Raw genomic sequence first — 22,896 nt, forward strand, 5'->3', positions numbered from 1 at the left:
ACTAGGTCTCAGAAGCAAATGTTATAATGAAAGCAGAGGTAATAGGATTGTTAGGCCTAAGCAGATACCTGGGGCTTTGTTGGAGACGTGCATGAAAAACAAGTCTTAAGTTCATTCAGCCACTAAACTTCATGGTCTTTACTCTCCTCCAAAGTCCTCATCAAATTGGTAGGATTTGCATGTCAATAAAGTTAAACATTGATCAACAGTCATGACAGGACTAGGAAGCAGGTGCCTGGGACTGTCCAGGGGAGAGTAGCACACCAAGTCAACTTGCAAGTTCTAATTTCAGATGAATGACTTTTTTTTAAGAATCAGGTAAACAATCGAATAAATCTAATAAATTAGATCCATTGAATAAATGATCAAGTGGTATGGATACTGTACTCAACAATCAGTTAAAATTAAGTATTAAAAAAAGACACTGCAATCAGGCCTGTACAAAACTTTATTGTACTCTGTATACCAAGCATGTAACAAAATTTTGAGCATGACAAAGATGAAATATCTCATATTCTGTTCCTTACAAAAGCATTAAGAACAATACACAAAGACTGCTCATAATATTTTAAAGTCTTAAAAATATCAAGACATTCTAGGATTTGTGGAGTTGTCTTTTCTTTCAACTAGAGTATTTATACCCATTAGCTTTGCTACAATGAAAATTAACATATATGAACATACACATATAATAAGTGAAATGAAAAATGGAGGCATACGACAAACATTCTTATTCATCAGTAAGTATGAAGGAAAAAGTCTTTTTAGTACTTCTGAACTTACATTTTTTTACTATATTATACAATGAAACTTTTTTCTAAAATGTTTTTAATGTTACATAATTTTGACCATTCCCAATGTAATTAGTACTCTTTCTTAGAATAATCATTCATTCAATTTTAGAATTTGAAAATGAAATACAAAACACAATCTTATTCAGAGATGATATTCAAAATATTGAACAAGAAGCTGTCCACTGACTCTTACTCCTAGGCACAGACGCTGGAGTCAATGACTGATATGGCAATATGGTCTATCCAGTTGAATATCAGCCCTGATCTTATTTCCAATGACCAGATATGTATTTTGGCTAATGTAAAAGCATGTACTATGAGATAAGAAACATGAAATTCACACAGACATGAAATTGAACTCAAATCTCTACTGCTGAATGTGAAATATTTCACAGTGACTAAAATCAACTGGCTAACAAGCAATGGTGGATATTTATATTCAACTTTGATTAAAACAGATGGACTTTACAAGAAACCCTAGAGATTTAATTAATGCTACTAATCTAATGACTCCAAATTACTGAGGAGCCTTTAAAATCAGTATATGTGACCGTTTATATATTTTTCCATAAGGAAAAAAAAAATAAAAACACCGAGGTACTTTAGTTTCTTTTCAAGGGATTACTGCTGGTTTTCTTCCTGAGATGCAAAAGACCACACAAGAAAAGCACCATGCCTAGGTTGCTGGATGAGGCACCAGGCACTAATAGTTTGGTCCTTTTCTAAATGGATCTCTTCCGACAATTACACTAAAACATAGAGATGGATCGCAGATGCCAGGGGGGCCTGGTTGCCCTTGGATTCCAGGTTTTCCATGATCTCCATCTTTGCCAGGGACACCTGGGTCTCCAGGAGGCCCTTCCTTGCTTATTCCAGGAGGGCCCTCTGGACCTAAGATGGGACATGGAAAATATGTGAACAGAGGACTTTGATTTTTGATGGTAAAATAGCTGGTTCTGTAAGAAACTTTAACTGCAAATAAAACCTCTTGAACATTTTACATATTTGCACTAATTAAAAAGAGGAAGAATTCTCTTGCAAATTCTACATGCTTTCCACTTTGAAAAGAAGCATCCAAAAATTATCAGTAATTTTTGTAAAACTGAGCTAAGCATATTAATATAGCAATGATGCTACTGATTAAGACATTGAGCTAACATTCTAATATTCCAATTTGTGAATTGTCCAAACTTATTTCTTGGTTTCAGCCTATCTTTGCCAATATCATTATAAATTAGCGGGTAACATATAGTGAAGCCAAAGCTCTAAAAGTCACTTCTGTGCAATAAAAATGAATGTTTCCATTATACATTATTTTTTTAGTTTCCATATCTAAATACATTATCATTATCATAGTGTAAGAGCCATCAATACACAGGGGTGTCACAGTACTCATTTGTCAACCATGGCCTGATTAGTTCAATTAACATGCTCAAAGAAACAAGAGTTAAGTTCGAATATTGGCCTCTAAAAGTTGATGATTCAAAATAACAAAAGCAAAATATTCAGGTTTTGGGAAGGAGCAGAATGATTTGGGAAACATCCTGCTACTCTACTTCCTGCTACTACTACTCATAAACATTTATTTAGCATTTAATTAAGATTATAGGTATTGTTCTAAGTATTTTACATAAGTAGTATTAAATCATTTGAGATGCCCAAAAGTCTCTTAAGTCAATAACACCTAAAATAATAATAAACACTCATTGAAAATGTAACAATTGACATGCACTATTCTGAAAGCACTACATATAGTAACTCATTTAATCTTTCAATAATATCATGATGCAGATAACATTATCATCCCTACTTTACAAATGAGGAAACTGAGGCATGGCAAAGTTAAATAGCACAGCTAGCAGAGGCTACTTAAGAGTCTACTTCAACATTGTTCTGCACTAACAGGGTGACTAAAATAATTCAAGAACTCTTCTATCAGTTCAAGGAGTGGATACAAGGCTGTCTAAACAATAAGTAAAAAATAATCCTGAATGATTCATGAACAGAGGATAATACATGAAAAATATTCCAGAATTTAGACCTCCATAAGTTAAATGTGACTCACTCAAAAGAAGCAAATAGAAGTCTGGGTTCCAAGTTATTCCTTTGCTTTTACTTTTTTTTGAGTTGGAGTCTTACTCTGTCACCCAGGCTGGAGTGCAGTGGCATACTCATGGCCACCCCAGCAGCGACCTGCTGGGCTCAGGCGATTCTTCCACCTCAACCTTCCAAGTAGTCGGAACTACAGGCACATGCTACCATGCCTGGCTAATTTTGTAATATATTGTAGAGATGAGGTCTTGGCAAGTTGCCCAGGCTGTTCTGGAACCCTTGGGCTCAGGCAATCCCCTCACCTTGGCCTCCCAAAATCCTGGGATTACAGGCTTGAGCCACCGTGTCTGGCCATGATTTTTCTGGAAGCAAAACGTGCAGCAACACTTATGAGCATATACTAATTCTTACCTGGGGGACCAGGAGGACCTTGTTCTCCAGGATACCCGAACCCTTGGCTTCCCTTTGCTCCATTTCTTCCTGGTAGGCCTACAGAGTGGCAAACATCTGAGTGAGCTTACTTTTCCTGTACAATTACTGCCTTTCAGACTGTTTCTTTCAAAGCAGTTAATATACACATTGAAAGAAAAATTGTCTTTTCAAAACTAGCTTGCCAATTTTTTTTATTACCAATGAGAAATCGAATTTTTGAAGCAATAATTTCTAAAATTATCAGTGGTCAAGATGCACAACTTAATGTGAAAAAGGAACGTGGTTTGGAATTATTAGCCTTTTGTGTTCATCATAGTTGTTCTTTTATTACTTTCATGAAACATCTAAATTGTTCACATACTATTAAACAAAAAAGAAAGAATTATCAACCAACATTTCACACAAACATTCTAGGCAAGGAGACTATTAGGAAGTTTGTTTGTAAAACTTAACTTTTCTTATAATAGAAAAATATTTTGAATAAAGGGATCATCCAGAAAGTGACCAAAGTCAAAATAAAGAAAATGGTGTCTGTGATTTTTTTTGTTGGTGGTGGTTAAATACCTTACTAGACTCAAGCAAAATGTCTAAGTGTATTGTCAACAATTTCTAATTTGTTACTTCACATGTTTATAATTTTGGACTTTCTCTATTTGAGAATATTATATAAAGGAAATAAAATAATTGCTCTTTAATTCAGCTGATAAAGTATTTAAAGACTTGGAGATTTACAATTTTCTTTCTTTCTTTTTTTAATCACGAAACAAAGTTAACTTTTGCCTACTAAATGAATATAGGGTAGGGACACAGAAGATGCCTTTTAAAAATTCATTTACTTATTCAAACAAATTAGATACCTTTTAATCCTTTGGCTCCTGGGCGGCCAGGGATGCCCATTAATCCAGGAACACCATCTCTACCTGGCAAGCCAGGAAATCCTCGGGGACCCTCTGGGCCTGTGGGTCCAGGGGGCCCAGGAATACCAGGGGAGCCATGCTGGGACTGGCAATGATCACAATTTTGAATTCTTCTACTCTGAAGTAAGACTGGTAGCTGGGCTTAAAAACAAAGAAATCCCACCCCTTATGTTTAAATGGTGAGTTCAATAATTTTTTTTTAATATGCAGAAAAAATTCTATGATTACTGAATAGGTACCTATGTCTTGGTCAATAATTTTACTTCTAGGAATTTAACTATGGAAATAGTCATCGCTATTGGGCAATAATTTTATTGGAACAATTTCTTAAAATGGGGGCAAAATGTGAAAGTGTCCCCTAAAAGAAATTAGTTACTTAAATTATAACCATCCATATTTATGGATTAAATTAATAAAAGCTATGCTACAAAAGAAAATTTAATTCATAGTGAAATAATGATAAATTGCTTTATTAAAAAGATTACAAGAGTATATACAATATCCTATCTTTATAAAAAAATTCATAAAAAAGAAGACAGGAGCTTTTAAATGTTGTCTATTCTTTATCCTACTTTATTGTCTACAATTTCTACCAATAATTTATATTACTTTTAAAATTTGAAAAAGACATTAAAATTTTATATTTGAGACTTACCTCTTAATACTTCAGAGCAAACTTGTCGAATAAATTGTTCTGAAAATTCTCTGCCCTGTATCAATTTATTAGGGGTTATAACATGTACAACTGAGTAAAAAGCAATGAAAATCTAAAAACTACAAAAGAAGCAGAATACATACAGGCTTCCCATCCAAACCTGGAGGTCCCTGAGAACCCATTTCCCCAGGTTGCCCCTTGGGACCTGCAGGCCCCATCAGACCAGCCACTCCAGATTCTCCTCTTGGGCCAGTGGCACCTCTGACACCAGGTTCTCCTTTTTCACCTCTCTAAAACCAAAATAAATCTTTCAAAGTTCTATTTAAATATTTCAAAATGCATAATTATAAAAGTATTAAGGATATCATCATGAATATACATATGTAAATATGTAAGCTATGTAAGGGATAACTGAGAAATGTTGTCATTAACCAGAAGGAAAATTTCATATCATAATAAATTGTCATCTATCTGTATAAATGAATATCCAGTCAGCCATACAAACATCCACTATTTACTGAGTATATTGTATAGTATGTTGTGTACTAAACAGTGCCATGGGTGTGACACAGTTCTATTTTTAGCAACTTGCATTCCAGTGGGACACAAACAGAAATAGACCATTATTTATTTTAAAGTATGCAGAAAAAATTCAGCTCCCAGTCTAAAAGAAGAACCTGTAGTATTGGCAAATATATGACATTTCATATCTAATTTGATTTAAATATGCATATTCTGAAAATCAAATTAAAAACATTTAATGAAGATGAAAGACATTTTCTATTTTTGAGTCAAAAGCTATATGTATATAGTATCGCAAACTCAAGCAAAAAGGACTGAACAAAAGGAACATAATAATGAAAAAACATACCTCTCCTTTTATACCAGGATGGCCTTGGAGTCCCTTTGAAAATTAATAGGAAAACATCTATAATAAATGTGCAAGTGACTGTACTAGTAATATGGCATGTACCTTTTACCATATATTTAATCAAACTTTAATTTTCAGTTCAAAAAAATTGATAGAATTAGTGACAGGATTACATACGTAAAGGACATTTTTTGTCTTTTTAAAGGAGCCTAATGACTAGGAAATATATTAACTGAACAATATAAAAATTTCAATTTGCTTAACTGCTTCATTCTCAGATACTAATATTTTCATATGCTGCAGGTCAAATTATGTTGTTAAGAATGGGATTCTCCTGAATTTCAAATATATGATTATTTTAATGAAAACAAAAACTCAAATCAGATTAAATATAAGGAATTTTTTTTTTTTTTTTGAGTTGAAGCCTCACTCTGTTGCCCAGACTGGAGTGCAGTGGCCTCTCCCAGCCACCGCAGCCTCGACCTGCTGGGCTCTGGCGATCCTTCCGCCTCAGCCTTCCAAGTAGCCGGAATTACAGGCATGCGCTACCACGCCCAGTTGATCTTTTGATTTATTGTAGGGATGAGGTTTCGCTGCCCAGGCGGGTCTCAAACCCGCGGGCTCAGGCAATCCACTCACCTCAGCCTCCCAAAGGCGCGGGATTACAGGCTGAGCCACCGAGCCCGGCTATATTAATTTTTATTCTGTGATTAAGATGAGTCTATGTTCCCAAGTTTACATTCTTAAAATTAAATTTTGATTGAATACTATTGAAAAGCATGGGTTAAAGTAAAAATGCCATTAAAATGACTAGTAAGAGACAAAACACTTATTTGTTCTGTGCATAAACTACTCACTGCAGGTAATTAAGGGACTGAAGCAGCAGTGTGATGTAAAATATGGTATTTTTTACCCAGTGGTATAAACACACGGAAGCCCAAGTCTGAAGTTCACTCATAATTACTAGTCACATCTGGATGGCTCTATTAAATTTTCATAGGGCTTCTCATAGTCATTCCAGTGGCATACTACAGAGAAATAGAACTCTCAGGAAAGACATTAACAATTTCCCATTTTTAACATTCATTATAGACTTGGGCTCTAAAATCAGCTTTAAAAAAGAGTAAACTTTACAATGAGTAAAGTTTCATTATTCAACTTTAAAATTAGAAATCAGTGTTCTACATTTCAACATGAAATTTAATATATAGCATTAAACATTGTGAAAACACAAAGAAGTTTGGGTTTTGGCATATCTTTTGATTGATTTTCATGTTTCTTAAACATGGCTATCCACATTAGACAAAGGAAAGAAAGAATTAGGTAAAAATCAGCATTTGTCAAAAAGAAAGGTAGATTCTAGAATTTAAATGTGAGCATAAAAACATCAAATAGTTTTTATACAAAAATTTATCAAGGAGCAAAACATTTTCTGTATGGCCATATTGAGTTTTCTTTCTAAAGAAATGCAGGAGTGATTCCTGCCAGACAAAATCCTACCTCTAGAGCCAATGAAAGAAGAAAGATAAAATAGTTAAGTTCTCAGTATGAGAGCTGAATTAGTGCTGAGACTGAAAACAGCTGTCATCAGAGAATGCATTAAGATGATTTTGTGAGAGAAAAATTCACTTGGACTTCACTCACAAAATGAATGCCAAAAAATTACACACGTGCAGCACTTGGTAGGATGACAGGTAACTAAGACTTTGTTTATTATAAAGAGTTTGGGTTGACTATTCAGCTGCTGAAAAGCAACAGCTGCTCTGGTCCCTGGGTATCCAATACAGGCTCAGCTCCTGGTGGTGTGAGATGTGGCTTCCAACAAAACTAGGGCAGAAGCTTTCTAGGGAGCCCAAATCCTGCTTTAGGAAAGTAGATACACTATTTTCCTTGAGAAGTGAGAAAAATCAAGTTAATGGAAACTTGGAGTAAGTGTCGTCGGCAAGCTAGTGAGCTTGCTACATTGTGAGTTCAAATTCCAAAAGAAATAACTACCCCCTCCCCTTTTTAGAAGGGTATTGTGAGTACTAATTTTTGGTAAACAGCCTGGGTGGTAGAGGTTGAATGGACAAAGGGATGAAGTCCCCAGGAGAACAGCTATTTATAGATATTGTGTGATTAGTTTAGAGAAACTCAGAGAGTGGTTCTGGTGTTGCCAGGGAGGAGAGTAGGGACAGAGCTGGTTGTGATAGCTAGTGCATTTGAGTTAAGTGCAGGGAAGTGAAAAGTAAAAGACATTTAACTGAACATAATTGTGCTCAGGCAAACTCCATTCACTTCTCCTCTCAGTCACCTGTGCTCTTATTGCTAGCTTCCAAATTCTCAACTCTTCTCAAGATAAAGCACTCCCCTTCCATCCTATGTTACAGACACCCGTGGGGCCCTATGCTTCCAAGCAGTCTCCACCATGGTGTCTCAGGTTCCTCCAATCAAGGGACACAGAGATCCCATCCTTAGAGATACTTCTACACAGTTTTATCATCACCAGAACTGGTGTAATTGCTGAATCCTTCTATTCCTACTCGGAGAAAGAGATCCACCCCATGGGAAGACTTACATCTTGGCTTGCCCTTTCGGTCCAGGCCACACTGGGACTGAGCTCAACACTTTGAAGCTGTAGGCAGCTAAGGAGCCAACATGCTACATAACCACCAATCACTTCTATGCTTTTTTTTTTTGGTCCACTGTGGTTCTGACTGAACTTACATGCCACATGGCAATTTCACTGAGACAACCTGATGAGAAGAGTTTAGTCAGGAGAGAAGCAAATCATTCTTACATGTTCCACAACATCATCCCTTATGATAGCATGCTAATAAGTCTCTAGAGTAGTATATTATATCTCTGAACCATCTAAAGGTGAACAATTACATTCCTCCAATGTGGCCCCAGCTGCTCACATTTCAAGAAGAAAATCAAGATGAACCAGCAGGTATGGAGGTACTGGGCAGGTATCTCTGCCCAGTAACTACTTTAAAAAATGAGTGGAATTTTCTGCCTGCAGTGATTATATGGCCAGAAGAGATCATTGAAAATCCAATTCCTCAGCTGCCAAGTTTAGTATGAGAAAGTTTAATATGGGAAACTGAAAATATAAAACAAATAATTAAAGAAAATCATGATCGCCACACCACCTACCTTTCTCAACCCTCTATGTTCAGAATGTGTGTTATACTATGCTTCTCCTCACCCATTTTTATTTGCAAGTAACTCTCTGTCAACATTGCCTAGTTATGTGACTCATTATTCTCATTATTTCATTTTTTATCAAAGAAAAAAAATACCTGCTGCCCTGGAATTCCTTGTCTTCCATTTTCTCCCTTTTGACCCTTTAAAATTTGATAAACATTAGTAATTAGTTTGCACACTTATGATGCAATCACATATACAATATAAATGGCATATTACCCTGAGGTCCAGAAGCAATGTCACAAAAGCATTCATGCAAATATGTAAATTATGTGACAGATGGGAAAGTTAGTCACTGAGAGAAAAATAAAAGAAGTAAAATCATCTTAATCTTCTAGTTAAAATAGAGACAAGGAACAAATTATTGATTTGGGGGGAATATGTAAATAATTCTAGATAATTAGTCCATTCTTCTAAGTCTATACTAGTAGCAAGAAAAATCATTTAAAAATCTAATGGATGTGGACATTTTATTAATGTCAATGTCAATATCACAATTATATTCAGTGTTGACTATGGACATGTGAGAAGAAGACCTCTTTAAATTTTTATTTTAAAAAGTTAAAATATACTGTTGTATTTTCATTAAAAAATTGAAGTTTTGTAAGTCAGCACAAATAAAAGAGACAAATTAATAAGATAAAGCATATTTGACCAGTCAATAAATATTTTTGAATATTCACCATATATAAGACACTATGCTAGACCCTGAAGCACTTCTTTATCCCTATATTAGACAGGACAATGAGCAGTTTCTAGAAAGACATATGTCTAGACAATATAATCAATAAGAGATCTAGTGACTAAATTTTTAATCACTCTTGCCTTTTGATTTACTTATCCACCTATATAAGTAAATTCCTGATATTTACTGAACAGCACCCACTTTTTTGGCACCTAGGGACACCAAAACAAAGATATTGGTCCTCCAAGTTGTTTACTGGGTAGTGGAAAAGATAAGCCATTCAATAAGAATGCTGAAAATACTGTCTGGTAAGCATATAATATATAATTAAACAGCTGGGTTGGATACTACTGGAACTTAGGGAAGGGCATCCAACAGATAGGACAGGGAATGTGACTTATGCTCAAGTGCATCCTTGAAGGATGAGGAAGAGGTCACCAGTTGGAGAAAGGATAGGAATATGAACCAAGAACAGATACAGGGGAAAGGTCCACTGTTTTTCTTGGATAAAGTAGTGGAGCTGGAGTAGATAAGAGTGGACAAAGTGGCAAGAGATACACTAAAGAGGAAGATTCAGTCAAACCAGAAGGCACTTTATGGGACAGACTTAACATGGGTGGGTGGGGCACCATTAAAGCTTTCCCAGACAGACCCAGCTAGCTATTACATGCTAGTAAGAGTGGGGAAAGGAAATAGAATGACCTCAAGGAGAATAGCTAAGAAAATACTGTAGTAGGTCAAAGAAATAAAAGATGACACAAACAAATGAAAAAATATTCCAGGCACATGGATTGGAAGAATCAACATTGTTAAGATGTCCATCCTACCCAAGATGTTAATCCTACCCATTAAATTACCAGCAACGTTCTTCCTAGACCTGGAAATGACAATACAGTAATTCATATGGAAACATAAACGACCACGAATTGCCAAAACAATCCTCAGCAAAAATTAAAAAATTAAAAAGCAGGAGGTATCACACTCCCAAACTTTAAACTTTATTATAAAGCTACAATATTCAAAACAGCCCGGTATTGGTTTAAGAACAGGCATATAGACCAATGGAACAGGATAGAGATTCCAGAAGCAAAACCTCAACTTCTCAACCAACTCATCTTCAACAAAGGCTCCACCACCAACCACTGGGGAGAGAGAACCTATTCAGTAAATGGTGCTGGGAAAACTGGTTGACCAAATGCAGAATTTTAAAACACCTAACACCATACACAAAAGTCAACTCTAAATGGACCAAAGACATAAATGTAAAACCTCAAACTATAAGAACCTTACAAAATGCAGGAGACACCCTTCTGAAAATTGGAACTGGCAACCAATTCCTGATAAAAACCCCAAGTGCCCATGCCATAAGAGGTAAGATAGACAAATGGGACCTTATCAAACTGACAAGCTTCTGCAAAGTCAAAGAAACCATCAAGAGAGCAAGAAGACAGCCCACAGACTGGGAAAAAGTATTTGACAACAGTATGTCAAAGGCCTAACATCTAGAATCTACAAGGAACTCAAACGTGCCAAAAAGAAAAAACAAAACAAAACAAAAAAAACAGCCCCATTACAAAGTGGGCAAAAGATATGAATAGGCAGTTCTCAAAAGAAGATATATGAGCAGCCAACAGATACATGAAAAAATATTCAGCCTCACTAGTCATCAAAGAAATGCAAATTAAAACTACACTGAGATATCATCTAGCTCCAGTCAGGATGACTATTATCAATAACTCAAAAAACAACAACTGCTGGAGAGGATGCGACAAAAAGGGAACACTTCTACACTGTTGGTGGGAGTGTAAAGTAGTACAGCCTCTGTGGAAGACAGTGTGGCAATTCCTAAAAGATCTAAAATCAACCTTCCATACGACCCCACAATCCACCTACTGGGAATATACCTGGAAGAACTCAAGTTCACGCTATAAAAAAGATACCTGCACAAGTATGTTTATTGTAGCATTGTTCACAGTAGCAAGAATATGGAACCAACTGTGCTGCCCTTCAAAAAAGACTGGATTTTTAAAATGTGGTGCATATACACGATGCAATATTCACAGCCATAAAGAAGGACAAAATCATGAACTTCACAGCCACCTGGATGAACTAGCATCTATAATACTGAGTGATCTTTCACAGAAACAAAGAACTGAATATCACATGTTCTCACTCATAAGTGGGTCTTGAACAATTATCGTAACACTCTAAGAAAAGGATTGGCAATAGCAGGAAACTGCTGGGAGGGTGGTCGGGAAGTGGGATTGACAGCAGTGGGAATCTTTTGGGGGAAGGTGGGCACACCTCATCAACAAGGGTAACTGCATAATAATCATTTGTATACCTAACCCTGAATTGTATTCCACATAAAAAAAAGAAAGAAAATACTGTAACCCAGGACTCCTGACAAGAAATGATTAGGATAATAGGGATGGGGAGAAGGAGCCAAATCCAAGAGATATTTAGGGCTGATCACCATGACAAGAAACAAGTAGGTAGTGGTTTATGGGGAAACATGACAATTTTGGCTTTGGACCTGCTGAACTTGAGTTGTCCACAAGGTATCGAAACCAAGAAGACAGTTGCAATAATGTGTCTAGTGCTCACAGACACTAACTTCACATTTATCTCATTCCTAATTACAAAATTAAATGAAAGGAATCATATTAAAATAATAAACAATTTTCAATTAAAATTGAAAACAACTAAATTTTTTCAAGCAGCTCTAAAAGATTTCATAAATGTCATGAAGAATAAATTCATGAGTAGAGACTGATAAAACTGTGAATTTAGCAGATTTTGACTATTTTTTCAATTTGAAATTTCCTCTTATGCTTCCAGAAATATTTTTGAAAATTTTCAAAGTATTTTTCTTTTTACTTTCAACTTATTCTGCATTGCAAAGCTCAGATAGTATAACTAGTATAAATGAGATGTATGATCTTAAAAAATCATTAAAATATTATCTGGATACTTTATTTGTAATTTATGGTTGAAAAAGTTTTATATTTATAAACCTAAAGTATTGAGAGACCAGCAGATATTTATCCAGATAAGAATATCACTGACTCAGCTAGCACCATCCTTATTCAAGGGTCAGTCTTCAGTGAATGGAAAAAAAAAATAACCCATTTCACAGTCACTCAAATTAATTGAGTTGAAACTATCTTTGTCTCCCAAAGTAATAACATGATCCTCCTTTTTTGCCTTTGTTGCTAAGATATTCAAATCTAAATGTCTTTCTAAATCACCCTCCCAAATATTTGTCTAAATATGTTTTATATTTGGCATTAATGGTTTTTTAAATCAAATTTTGTTTTTGCCATAAGCAATTTCAAATCATTTTTGGAATAAAACACACTGCATATAAGAAAACAAATACATATGGGAAGTATGTAATAAAATCTGTGTCTTGATTTTGTTGAATCATTTGGTTTCCAAGTTTTCTATGACAGTGAAGTGGTAAAGAATCTTAAAGTTAGTTCTGTTATTGTCTGAGAAGCTCAGTAGCAAAAAGAAAAATATCAGATTTAAAAATTAGATGTTGATGGTGAAACAAGAAGGAAACGGAAGATCAATTTAAGAATTAACAGTAACAAAGCCCTGATTTTATTGCTAAGCCAAAAAAGAAAAGAAAAAAGCAAGCAGGTAACATCATACCTGAACACCTTTTTCACCTTGATTTCCTTTGTCCCCCTGCAAAAAAAGGTAGTTTAATGTGTATCAGAATCTAGTATATTCTGTATCCTTTCAAAAAGTGTGTTTTCTTCAGCAAAGAAACACATAAGGTCTTATGCAAATTAATGTAAATTTCAGAGGTGCCTGTATATACAGAAGCTGACTCCTAACGCAATATCTGGGAAAAGAGCAGGAACACATTACATCAGGATGATATCCCAAAAGAACATGTTCTTGTGCTCCTACATTTGAAAGAAATTTTACCACAATATCTGTTTTACCAGAAAGATGAACACTTTTCTACATTGTTCACAATTTGAGGTTAAACAAACTAACAAGAAAGGACTTATTTTGACAAATTTTGTTTTGTAAAGTCAAACTGAGAATCTTCCATTAAGCTATTAGTAACCACAAGTTTATAGGAAACAATGACAAAGTAAAGCATAATGTTTAAATGATAGTTTAGAAAACACATGTTTCAAAATTGAGCTTTTGGAGAAAAATTCATATTCCATAATAATAAGTTTCATAGAACTTATCAGCTAAAAGGGAAATTGGAGACCAACTCTTACAACGTCCTCATTTTTGTAGATAATGGAACTGCAAGGTAAGCACTTGGCCAAAGTTAAACTTGGACACTTTTAAAAAATTTTCTTTCTATGTCATCACTTTGTATAATGTGTCCAGCTTTGCATTTACAAAAAAATAAGTATGGTCAATTTTTTAACAAGAAAATTCTCTTAAGTGCAAACATATATTAATGGTAGATTTATTTAACATAAAGAGTCCAACACTTAATTGCTGTTATGTGGAGTCATCTCTGTCTTAGCAAGTACTGCCTACTTCAGAACAAAAGTCTCAAGGATCATACTGTGTATAATAAGCTAGGGGTCAAAGAGTTAATATATAAGTAGGAAATAAAGGTGGAAAACACAGAACAAGGGACACGAAGATGGAGACTTTGTATCCGTTCCGGAATAAAAGTCAGTATATTCGTTTATAACCTGAAATATACATATTTGCAGCATCATACTTTGTAGACACATGGGCACCAGATGCTGCCTAAAAGCCACCAAACAAAAAATATATGTATAGTACTTATACACATACAGAGTTCCTCTCCATGACCAAAATAAGAAAGAAAGAAAGAAAGGAAGGAAGAAAGAAAGAAAGAAAGAAAGAAAGAAAGAAAGAAAGAAAGAAAGAAAGAAAGAAAGAAAGAAAGAAAGAAAGAAAACCTTGTGTTGTCTTTTTTCATCAAAACATTTTAAGTGAGTATATTTGATTTGTATTTTAAACTCCTTAATTTTAAATTAACTTCTATGAAACATAATTATTTCATAGGAAAGGCATTTGTGGTCAAACATTTTGGGTGTCATTCTTATCCTTTCGGACTTCGGACTTAGTAAGAGTGGTATTCATATGTTGGTAGGAATGCTTGATATTGGGTAATTTTCCCCAAAATAATCTTAACTCACCTGCGCTGACTAAAAATATCACAGTTAACAAGATATTACTTAATCGTATATTTATATTTTCTGATCTGGATTCCTCTTCTAAAGTCTTAATCTAGGAGACAATATCCATGCAGAGACATAAAAGATGCCACAGTTATTAGCTCGGGTCTTGAACACATTATGTACATACCAAATATTATCATTAAAAATATAACCAGTTCTACTATGCCAGTTTCACAAAAAAGAAAACTGATATGTAAGTGACTGGTTAAAAGTGAATTATAACCTCATCAACAAGGGTACCTGCATGATCAATGTTTGTATACCTAACCCTGAAATGTACCCCACATCTTTATAATAAAAATTTTTTTTAGAGTGAATTATATATGCTACCCAATGCATACCTTTTTCCCTTGAATCCCAGGTAAACCCATGTATCCTGGTTCTCCTGGGGAACCCAATGCTCCTGGTTCTCCCTAGACAACACAGAAATTCTGTAAAGATTACAGACCTACTGCTTATGAGAAATATCATTTTTATTCCAACAGAACATCTCAGATATAAAATAGATGGTTAAAAATGTGTTGAAAGACTATAGAAATAGTAAAGAATAAAAAGTTCGCTGAAATCTCAGTAAAATTTCTTATATCTTGTATTATCTCTATCTTTGCCAGTTGAAAAATCCATGTTTACAAATTTGTAAAATATTTAGTACTTTATAATTTCAACAATAAATAATAAAGTGGTAAAATGAAAATAAGCATTTCTTGTTTATCTGTTTATTAACAGTTTCTCTTTCTGCTCGAAACTGCTTTTTCTCATATAGCTACTTTAAAAAACTTATTTCCTTGTTACAAAACTGATAAGCAAACAGAAATAATATAAATTATTGAAAATCTTCTTACCCTGTACTGTTTTTATTTTGCTTTATATTTTTCTGTAACTCTAATTCACAAACACAGACACATAATTTAGTTACTAAAACGTGCTATGTTTATATATACATTATAGTATATCATTTAATCTCAAAATATATTAATATTTTAAAGTTCTTTATATGCCATTACATATTTTATAATATGATTTTTCATTATGGAAGAGTATTTAGCTCTATTGATTTACTGTATAGTATTTAATAAAGTTCTACTGTTAAACATCACAGTTATCACAATTTTTTTTTTCTTTCGGGTTGGAGTCTCACTCTGTCGCCCAGGCTGGAGTGCAGTGGCATGCTCAAGGCCACCCCAATGTCGACCTGCTGGGATCTGGTGATCCTTCCGCCTCAGCCTTCCAAGTAGCCGGAACTACAGGCGTATGCCACCATGCCTGGCCAATTTTTGATTTATTGTAGAGACGAGGTCTCTCCAAGTTGCCCGGGCTGGTCTCAAACCTGCAGGCTCAGGCAATCCACTTGCCCTGGCCTTTCAAAGTGCTGGGATTACAGACTGAGCCACCAAGTCCAGCCACAATTTTTATTTTAGTAAGTAATACTGGAATGAACATACTGGTAGCTAAATTAAATTACATTTAATATTCTTCTTTATATCTATAAAATATTATTTTCTTAGAAATACATCCTTGAGCTTTTTTCAGTACAGAGCCTATTACATGAGTTATCTTAATTCAGTTTTCCACTCTCCATCATCCTACAAAAATATTCATTTCTGAAATAATTTTTTGTAAAATACTTAAATAAGTTCTTTGTAAGCACATATTAACAAAGCATTGACATTATGTAGAATATATTTGTAAGAGATGAAATGTAATCCTGAACATACTTCTTGGTCTCTTGTTTTGTTTTGTGTTTTACCATTAGTCTAAAACTCTATCACTTTAACTAAAGACCATTCTCTCTTGTGAAAATTGAGTTTTATTCTCTTTGTTCATTGTACCCTCCCCCTAGCTATTGAATATTGAACTAGATTTTCAAAGACTGAAAGTAAATTTAAAATCTCCTTGAAATAAACATCAACTATTTGGTTTGGAGGAAACTGGTGAAAACAATGGCGAGTTCCACACCAAAGATGAAAGTCCCATTAATAACCAAACAAAGGAACACTATCATTTGTTTTTAACTCATTAAGAGAGGTATATTTACTAGATCACAGAATATGTCCACACTGGCATAATATTTTACCATTTCTAGAAATATCAAGCCAAATTTTATTTTATGTCTTTATTATTCAATGCCAAACTACCTAAAAAAACCAGAAATGAAAGGCCATATTGACCATTTCCTTTTATATAACTTAATTTTGTGATAAAGATAACCCTTAATCTCATGCATCTTGTTTTATAGGATACAAAATGTTAATTTTCTAAAATAATGAGAGAAATGTAACTTCTAAGTACCTGGAAAATATTTCCAAATGCATTAAATCACAATTACCTTAAGTCCTGAAGCTCCAGGTACCCCTTGAAGTCCAGGTTCACCTTTGCTCCCCTATCAATACAGCAAAAACACTTGAATTTTAAAAATTGTCATAATATGTCTAATATAGACACAAGAGAATATACTGAAAATAATTTTTAGGCTAGACTCAGTGGCTCATACCTGTGATCCTAGAACTTTGGGAGGCCGAGGTGGGAGGATTGCTTGAGCCCAGGAGTTCTAGAGTAACCTAGGCAACATAGCGATACCTCATCTCTACAAAGAATTTAAAAAATTAGCCAAGCCTGGCGATGGTCGCCTATAGTCCCAGCTACTTAGGAGACTGAGGAGAGAAGAGTTCAAGGTTGTAGTGAGCTGCGATCATGTCACTGCACTCCAGCCTGGGTGACAGTGAGTCCTCAACTCAAATAATAAAAATAATAATAATAATTTTTACATGTTTCGATTTCCAGTTGTTTGAAACAACTCTATACATTAAATCTATTTACTAAGAAAAATACTTTTAAGCAAGGAAGTTAGTCCACACATTTATAAAGCTCTCAAAAAGTTCATGTTAAAGCTAGTAGCTTCAAGTAGGAGCCAGCACTATTAAGTTCGGTCTCCACACTGCACAGGTGGGAGCCATGTACTTTTACAGCGTCCTCTGGTTTGAAATCCTCATCATTGTCTTGTTTTAATTTCTCCGTATGACTTACTTTTCAGCATGCTATTCAAGGAAAGAAAATGCACTTCAGATGTACAATGGCTTTTTTGAAGACATATGAATCATAAAACGTTTAGTTTGTTTTCTTTTTCAGGATTCCAATGTGGTCCTTTCCAATAGATGGAAACTTGGAGAACAAGAGCAAGTTGACAGAGCAAAGAATGGAATATAGAAAAAGAAAATTGGATATAAAAAGAGAGAACAAGCCTGTTGGCTAATAGGAGAGATTGTCAGGTGTCGTTCTGGTTTTCAAATACCTTGAAACCTGAAATCACAACTCAATGCATGGCAAAAGTCTATAATTAAATAGGTCAGTGTAACACTTAGAGAGGAGGACAATGTTTACCCACAGTTAACTTGGGGCCACTAATAAATAATGTAAAACAACTTCTTTTTCAGCTTTTAAGAAGTTTTCTAGGCTGTTCATGGTAAGAAATATGTGAATGTAGCATTGGATTTTAATTAAAGCATTATGGTACCATAGAATAATGGTTCCTTGAAATTTCTAATTTTATAAGTTATCAAGTTAAAACTCATAGACATAACTTGAAAGTTAAATGACTTGATAATATTAATATATCTTAATATCATTTAGACAATACTTTTAAAAACTGAAATAGTAAAGTAAGCAAATTAACGTTTCAAAGGTTATTTTTTAAAGTATTGTAATCTAAATGAGAAGTTTTCTAATGATCTACCACAGTTTCAGTCTTATCTTTAACCTATTTAATACTTTTTTTTGTCTTACCCTAGAATTTCTACCAGTGATATTGACAGTGCAATGACATATACAAATACAGTTGACAAACATATAATCAACAGAACTGGCAGAAACAAGCCAATATGGAGGTCAGTAAACTGAGACCCATGGGTTATATTCAGCTCAATGCTGTTTTTAAAGCAAAGTTTAACAAGAACACAGTCACCTCTCCTACTCATTCATTTATATATTGTTTGTGGTTGCTTTTGCACTATAATGGCACAATTGAGAAACTGCAACAGAGACAACATAACCCTAAAAGATTAAACATTTACTTTCTTGTCCTTTGCAGAAAGCTCCCAACACCTGAGCTAATATGTTGCATGAAAATAAACTGAAAGGTTAATTGAAAATATTATATTGAATAGACATTTTTTAACAACTTGAATTTATTATATTGTATTGTATTTTTTGAGTCAAGATCTCACTCTAATGCCCAGGCTGGAGTGCAATGACATGATCACTATTCACTGCAGCCTTGACCTTCTGGGCTCAGGCAATCCTTCTCCCTCAGCCTCCTGAGTAGCTGAGACTACAAGTGCAGTCCTGGTCAATTTTATTATTATTTATTTGCTGTTTTATAAAGATGAGGACTCCCTATTTGCCTAGGCTGGTCTGGAACTTCCAGGTTCAAGCGCCTCCCACCTCAGCCTCTCAAAGTACGGGGATTATAGGCAAGAGGCACCACACCCAGGCCCCTTGAATCTATTTTTAACAAGATAATTGCACAAGCATAAGATGAAGAAAAAAAAAACTTACAGTAGCACATATAAAAATAAGCTGTGATGCTAGAAACACCCACTTGTCTACCCAGCCAGATCAGCAGAATTTACTCAAGTGGCAGATGCCACAAATTGTTCTAAAATATCGTATGGAAAATCCAGCAGAATTAATTGACCTCCAGCTCAGTGTGAGCCAACAGTGTGATATGGCTAATAAAAAAAGCTGATGAAATTTTAGGCTGCACTCTTAATAGAGCATCCAAAAGATGATGGGAGACCTCATTGTCCCTTGTTAATAAGGGATATTGTCTTAAAAATGGCCTTGAGAAATTATGAAGAACTTCCACTTAGCAAGTCCAGTCAGTCAAGGGTTTTATACTAACTCTGTGCTCACCTATAGCTGCTGGAGTCCACAACACTCCAAGGTTCCACATTGGTCTACCACTGATGAAAAAGCAGCTACTTTTGTTTAATCATTGGACTCCCATAACATTTTCTCCTATTTTTTTTAAAACACTTTAGAAATTAAAAGTTGAATAGATTAGGTCATCTACTCATCTTGTCAGCCAGGCTCTATTCCTCTGGGACAATGTCTAGTCAAAGTCTGAATGCTTCCAAAACAGCAATTCCATCATTTTCATTTGGAAAGTTGTTCTAGAATCTATTGTAAAATATTTGAAAGTAGTTTCCTGATTTGGTCCTTTGGTTAACAAAGAAAAAAAATAGTTCTCTTAGCATAGGATTCTATATATTAGAGAATGGTCAAATCATGATATTCAGAGTTTCAGTTCTACCTTGAGAATACCTAACCTGACATCTTAAATATATTTTTTAAGATCTGAAAGTAAAGATATTATGTTACCTTACCCACGGGCCTATGGGAGTGAATGCATAACAAAATTTACAACAAGGCATTTCTCAAATAAAAATACCAAAAAAGGGACTAAGCAGAGTGTGTTATCCTCATTCGTAACTGTTAATGCTCTAGAGTGGTGGTTTTGGCTCTGAGCTCTATAGAGCTCTGAGTATTCCTTGGTGCCCTCAAGGCACCTAAAAAGTAGAAGGTGGACCTGCAGCAAGGGATGCTGGACCCTTTCCAGCTTAAACCAGATGTGTTTTACTTTAGTCTGTTTCTTATGCTGAGCTTTTGTCTAAGATTTCATTCTCACAAGTGATTGTTCACATAGTGAAGGTCACATTCTAAATAAATCAATGTAGTAGTTAAATTTTCCACAAGTTACAAATGGCCTCTATGATTGCGCAAACTTCTCAATCTTGTTAATTTATATTTACCTTAGCTCCTGGTGTTCCAGGATGACCTGGTGAGCCAGTGCTTCCCATCAAGCCCTACATATTTAGAAAGGAGTTTCAAGGCTAATTTAGAGAATAATATTAAATCCATTTCCAAACTATACATTCTCATGGTAATTAATCCACTAAATTATAATACAATATTTGGAAAATTTACCTATACATATCCAAAAAAGGATAACAAAAGTAAACAAAATCAAACTATGTAAGACAGCATTAAGGCTACCAAAGACTTCATAATTCCGTTTCTTCAAAAACTTGCAAATACCAAAATGACTGAAGAGTGAGTAAAAGAAATATGTAAAGAAAAAAGTTTATTTTTTTACACTCTTTTTTTGGTCATGATGGCGAAGAATGTTTCTTTATAGATGTTATCTTGATCGGCATTATTTACAATTTCTATTATCTTGAACAATATTTTTAAAGGGCTACAGTCTGATAAATCTCTGAATATAATAATCTCTCATAAAATAAAAAAGGCCATATTTCTAACCAACTATATGATTCAAAAGACAATGATAACTACTCTATAAATTAAACCTGATTTAATTTAGGTTCTACTTTATATGTTTATTTATATGTGTATCATATAAATATATGATGTATATGTGTGTCATATAAATATATGATGTATATGTATAAATATATATATAAAGTAGAACCTAAATATATACACATATATTCATATATAAAACAATTGGCAGAGAAAATGTGATAAACAAAAATATTCAATTACTATCATCAGAAAACAATCTAAATATGAAGCTCAAATTGAAACAATTTGATTCATAGATTAAAAGAAATAACACTTATAGTAGTTAACTTAAAAATGCTTTGGAATCTTGTACACACACTAGAATTTTCATAATTTTTATTATCAATTTCATATGTCCCTTTCTCTCCTAAAGCTCCTAAAATAACTTGCTCACTAATTTAGGACTTTCCTATACTACCTCTTCTGAACATGTTATTTCTCATTAGTGTAATCAATTTACAAATGTTTTAAAAATGAAAAAGAAATATTCACTGATATTTAGACTTTTTCATGGTACTTAGTTGTTCGGTTTTTTTTTTCATCTAGAATATATATTTAGCAACTTATCTAGTTAGCGTCCTTGACCTTTATTTGAGTTGTCAATTTGAGAATCTGGAGAAATATTTACTTCTTTAGGAAAAAAAACATAAAATTTTTCATACAAATGAATGGAATTTATAGACCCCCAAAATCTCATTGCTATATACCCTACAATTTTGTGAACTCTCGAATATGAACTTTTAGTATGTAGTAAGAACATTTCAAACATTTTGATAATAGTGACATTAACATACAGGCATCCCTGGAGCTCCTTTTTTTCCTATTGGTCCTGGAGGCCCAATTTCTCCCTAAAAATAAAACACAGATCAAATTTTAAAATTCTGAATTATCAAATAATTTCCAGAAATTTTCTGCCAAAGCATGATGGAATGAAAATTCAATACCAATCAGTTCAACTTTTCTCTGACTTCTCTTCCATTACTGTAATAAAGGAGTAAGGCATGATAAATTTTTTAAAAAATAGGAATCTAACATCTTAAGGATCTTGGCCTATGGTCTGAGGAATTACTGTAAAAAAATTTTTTTGTGAAATCTCTAGTGACATTTGCCATTCTTTCAAAGGAAGACCTACCAGCTCGGATAGAGTTGGGAAAGTAAACAAAACATCAAATGAAAACTTTTCATATTTACCATAGTTTAAGAGATATGATAGTAAAAACAAATTAATTTTTAAAAATAGGGTAAAAAATAAGCTTCAACTTCTGAGACTGTGGCTGACTAGGTACTCTAAGGAATCCTCCAAATCCAGAACAAAAAACAAAACAAAACAAAAAAACACCCTGGAAAGGAAATCCTCTGTGAGAGAGTGGTAGTCTTCCAAGAAGTAGAAGAAATATTCAAAGAGCCCTAATTTTAATAAAATATACTCTGCGATGGAGTTGTAAGTATGAGAATTTGGAAAAATGCAGAAATCTTGCCAGAGGGAGAAAGAGCCAAGAAATGTGGGAATATCTGAGGGTGCATCCTCAGCTTTTGGGAAACAGTGTGGGCCAGCCATAGAGGGAGGCAGGAATCTTCAAGACCTATGATGAGTCAGGACTTTCAAAGGGAACCGAAGTGGTATCCATGGCTACCAGCAGTGGGCACATCCTTACTCCCCAGTTAGGCTGACAGGATTCCCACTAAATTAAAATAAAGCAATGAGCTCACAATTAACAATGAAGAAACAGGGGACAGCAAGCC

The 22,896-nt window shown here is 34.3% G+C and overlaps 1 protein-coding gene across 2 annotated transcripts in view; it reads right to left on the reverse strand.

The window, feature by feature from the left end:
- Positions 1-430: 430 nt before the first annotated feature.
- LOC103263783 (collagen alpha-1(XXI) chain-like) overlaps positions 431-22,896 on the reverse strand; it is a 46,676-nt gene continuing 24,210 nt past the window's right edge. For both annotated transcript variants that reach the window (XM_021714141.1, XM_021714140.1), the window contains exons 3-14: positions 21,948-22,001; positions 20,601-20,654; positions 17,120-17,173; positions 15,135-15,206; positions 13,256-13,291; positions 9,006-9,050; positions 5,722-5,754; positions 4,994-5,140; positions 4,851-4,905; positions 4,136-4,336; positions 3,258-3,335; positions 431-1,685 (exon numbers count right to left, since the gene is read on the reverse strand). In XM_021714141.1, coding sequence (XP_021569816.1) covers positions 1,498-1,685; positions 3,258-3,335; positions 4,136-4,336; positions 4,851-4,905; positions 4,994-5,140; positions 5,722-5,754; positions 9,006-9,050; positions 13,256-13,291; positions 15,135-15,206; positions 17,120-17,173; positions 20,601-20,654; positions 21,948-22,001 — 1,017 coding nt within the window. In that variant the 3' untranslated portion in view covers positions 431-1,497. The remainder of the gene's footprint in view (positions 1,686-3,257; positions 3,336-4,135; positions 4,337-4,850; positions 4,906-4,993; positions 5,141-5,721; positions 5,755-9,005; positions 9,051-13,255; positions 13,292-15,134; positions 15,207-17,119; positions 17,174-20,600; positions 20,655-21,947; positions 22,002-22,896) is intronic.

This window comes from Carlito syrichta, unplaced genomic scaffold (assembly GCF_000164805.1).
Source record: "Carlito syrichta isolate Samal-C Ts95f unplaced genomic scaffold, Tarsius_syrichta-2.0.1 Scaffold305255, whole genome shotgun sequence".
Taxonomy (NCBI): Eukaryota; Metazoa; Chordata; class Mammalia; order Primates; family Tarsiidae; genus Carlito; species Carlito syrichta.